Consider the following 4,231-nt stretch of genomic DNA (forward strand, 5'->3'; position numbering starts at 1 on the left):
GCACCCACCAACACCCACAAGGCACCCATAGACACCCATGGGGCACCCACCAACACCCACAAGGCACCCATAGACACCCATGGGGCACCCACCAACACCCACAAGGCACCCATAGACACCCATGGGGCACCCACCAACACCCACAGGGCACCCATGGACATCAATGGGGCACCCACCAACACCCACAGGGCACCCATGGCCGTCCCAGAGCACCCCAAGGGGTCCCAGGGGCTCCGTGGGGTGGGGTGGGGGGCTTCGGGGTCCCCATAGGGTTCGCTGTGTGTGGGTGCAGTTCCCTCACCGGCCGCGCGGGGGCGCCCCGCAGGCGGAAGCGCAGGCTGAGGCTCACGCGCTGCTGCCGCTCCAGCGCCCCCATGGGGCAGCTCAGGAGGAAGCACTCGGCCTCGGGGCAGCCCTGGGGGGCAATGGGGGGCAATGGGGGGTAATGGGGGGGTAATGGGGGGACAATGAGAGGGGACAATGGAGGGGACAATGGGGAACAATGGGGGGGTAATGGGGGGCAATGAGAGGGGACAATGGAGGGGACAATAGGGGCAAAAGTGGGGGACAATGGGGGTAATGGGGGGGCAATGAGAGGGGACAATGGAGGGGACAATGGGGAACAATGGGGGGGTAATGGGGGGCAATGAGAGGGGACAATGGAGGGGACAATAGGGGCAAAAGTGGGGGACAATGGGGGTAATGGGGGGGCAATGAGAGGGGACAATGGAAGGGACAATGGGGGACAATGGGGGGGCAATGGGGGGGTAATGGGGGGGCAATGAGAGGGGACAATGGAGGGGACAACAGGGTCCAATGGGGGGACAATAGGGGGGACAATGGGGGGCAATGGGGGGGTAATGGGGGGGCAATGAGAGGGGACAATGGAGGGGAAAATAGGGGCAAAAGTGGGGGACAATGATGGGCAATGGGGGGTCAATGGGGGGACAATGGGGGGCAATGGGGGGTAATGGGGGGCAATGAGAGGGGACAGTGGGGGGGACAGTAGGGGCAAAAGTGGGGGACAATGGGGGGCAATGGGGGGGTAATGGGGGGACAATGAGAGGGGACAATGGAGGGGACAATAGGGGCAAAAGTGGGGGACAATGGGGGGCAATGGGGGGTAATGGGGGGACAATGGGGGGGACAATGGGGGGGCAATGGGGGGTCATGGGGGGGCAATGGGGGTGAAATGGGGGTGCAATGGGGAGGGCAATAACAATGGGGGGCAATGGGGAGGGCAATGGGGGGACAATGGGGGACAATAGGGGAGAATGGGGGCCAATGGGGGACAAGGGGGGCAATGGGGGTCCAGGGCACTGACCAGGGTGTGGGGCAGCACGGGGGGGTCCCTCCTGCTCGTGTCCCCGCTGCCCCCCGTGTCCCGGCGCTGCAGCACGCGAGGGGCCAGGCCCTGCTCCTGCTCCTGGGGGGCAGAGGTGGGGGCACCCCCGTGAGCAGGCACCTCCCATTGACACCCAACAACACCCAATGACACCCAGTGACACCCAGTGACACCCAACAACACCCAATGACACCCAATGACACCCAATGACACCCAGTGACACCCAATGACACCCAACGACACCCAATGACACCCAATGACACCCAGTAACACCCAATGACACCCAGTGACACCCAATGACACCCAGTGACACCCAACGACACCCAATGACACCCAGTAACACCCAATGACACCCAGTGACACCCAATGACACCCAGTGACACCCAATGACACCCAATGACACCCAGTGACACCCAATGACACCCAGTAACACCCAATGACACCCAATGACACCCAATGACACCCAGTGACACCCAATGACACCCAATGACACCCAACAACACCCAGTGACACCCAATGACACCCAGTGACACCCAGTGACACCCAATGACACCCAGTGACACCCAACAACACCCAATGACACCCAATGACACCCAGTGACACCCAATGACACCCAATGACACCCAGTGACACCCAATGACACCCAGTGACACCCAACAACACCCAATGACACCCAGTGACACCCAACAACACCCAATGACACCCAGTGACACCCAGTGACACCCAACAACACCCAATGACACCCAATGACACCCAGTGACACCCAGTGACACCCAACAAGACCCAATGACACCCAGTGACACCCAGTGACACCCAACAACACCCAATGACACCCAATGACACCCAGTGACACCCAGTGACACCCAACAACACCCAATGACACCCAGTGACACCCAATGACACCCAATGACACCCAGTGACACCCAATGACACCCAGTGACACCCAACAACACCCAATGACACCCAGTGACACCCAGTGACACCCAACAACACCCAATGACACCCAATGACACCCAGGGACACCCAATGACACCCAGTGACACCCAACAACACCCAATGACACCCAGTGACACCCAATGACACCCAATGACACCCAGTGACACCCAACAACACCCAATGACACCCAGTGACACCCAATGACACCCAGTGACACCCAACAACACCCAATGACACCCAGTGACACCCAATGACACCCAGTGACACCCAATGACACCCATCGTCCCAAACAACACCCGACACCCAACGACACCCAACGACACCCAATGACACCCAGTGACACCCAATGACACCCAACGACACCCAATGACACCCAGTGACACCCAATGACACCCAATGACACCCAGTGACACCCAATGAAACTCAACGACACCCAATGACACCCAATGACACCCAATGACACCCAACGACACCCAATGACACCCAGTGACACCCAGTGACACCCAATGACACCCAGTGACACCCAACAACACCCAATGACACCCAGTGACACCCAATGACACCCATCGTCCCAAACAACACCCGACACCCAACGACACCCAACGACACCCAATGACACCCAGTGACACCCAATGACACCCAACGACACCCAATGACACCCAGTGACACCCAATGACACCCAATGACACCCAGTGACACCCAATGAAACTCAACGACACCCAATGACACCCAATGACACCCAATGACACCCAATGACACCCAACGACACCCAATGACACCCAATGACACCCGGCGACACCCAACGTCCCCAACAATGCCCAATGTCCCCAATGACACCCAACGTCCCCAGTGACACCCAACGACACCCAATGTCCCCAGTGACGCCCACTGTCCCCAATGACACCCAGTGACACCCAACGTCCCCAATGGCACCTGATGTCCCCAATAACACCCAGTGCCCCCAATGACACCCAACGACACCCAAAGACATCTGGTGGCACCCAATGACACCCAGTGACACCAAAGGTCCCCAGTGCCCCTATTCCCCCATTCCCCCATTTCCATCTCCCCAATTCCCATCCCCTCATTCCCATTACCCCCATCCCCCCCATTGCCCCCCATCCCCCCATTCCCATTCCCCCCCATTGCCCCCCATCCCCCATTCCCATCCCCCCATTCCCATTCCCCCATCCCCCCCATCCCCCCATTCCCATCCCCCCATTCCCCCCCATTCCCATCCCCCCATCCCCATCCCCATCCCCCATCCCCCCATTCCCATCCCCCCCATTCCCATTCCCCCATCCCCCCCATTCCCCCATTCCCCATCCCCCCATTCCCATCCCCCCATCCCCCATCCCCCCATTCCCATTCCCCCATCCCCCCATCCCCCATTCCCATCCCCCCATTCCCATCCCCCCATACCCCCATTCCCCCATTCCCATCCCCCTATCCCCATCCCCCCATCCCCCCCATTCCCATCCCCCCATTCACCCATTTCCATCCCCCCATTCCCATCCTCCCATCCCCCCATTCCCATCCCCATTAGCCCCCCATCCCCCCCTTCCCATCCCCCCATCCCCCCCATTCCCATCCCCCCATTCCCCCATCCCCATCCCCCCCATCCCCATCCCCCCTCCCCCCCATACCCATCCCCCCCCCCCCCCGGTGCCCACCTCCTCCCCTCCCCCGTCCATGGGGTGGCTGCTGGAGCAGTTGGGGGCCCCGAGTGCGCGGTGACGAGGAGCAGGGGGAGCCCCCGGTAGCGCAGGGGGCAGCGGAGCTCCAGGGAGCCCTGGCTGATGGAGCTGGGGCCCTCGTTCACCACCTGCGGCACCCGGGCACCCATGGCACGGAGCACCCATGGTATGGGGCACCCATGGCACGGAGCACCCATGGTATGGGGCACCCATGGCACAGGGCACCCAGTGTATGGGGACAGGGGCACCCATG

General features: G+C 61.0%; 1 protein-coding gene across 1 annotated transcript; it reads right to left on the bottom strand.

Annotated features, from left to right (window-relative positions):
• Window positions 1-213: 213 nt before the first annotated feature.
• LOC130605565 (integrin alpha-5-like) lies at window positions 214-3,975 on the bottom strand (the record flags this gene model as incomplete). Its single annotated transcript, XM_057421166.1, has 3 exons — window positions 3,955-3,975; window positions 1,325-1,465; window positions 214-415 (listed from the first exon to the last, which is right to left on the bottom strand). Coding segments are annotated over exons 1-3 (364 nt in total), but the record flags the coding sequence as incomplete, so codon positions are not given.
• Window positions 3,976-4,231: the final 256 nt, after the last annotated feature.

The sequence above is a fragment of the Pezoporus wallicus genome, unplaced genomic scaffold, assembly GCF_028554395.1.
Source record: "Pezoporus wallicus isolate ANWC-B61680 ecotype Strahan unplaced genomic scaffold, APGP_CSIRO_Pwel_v1 contig_12778, whole genome shotgun sequence".
Classification (NCBI taxonomy): Eukaryota; Metazoa; Chordata; class Aves; order Psittaciformes; family Psittacidae; genus Pezoporus; species Pezoporus wallicus.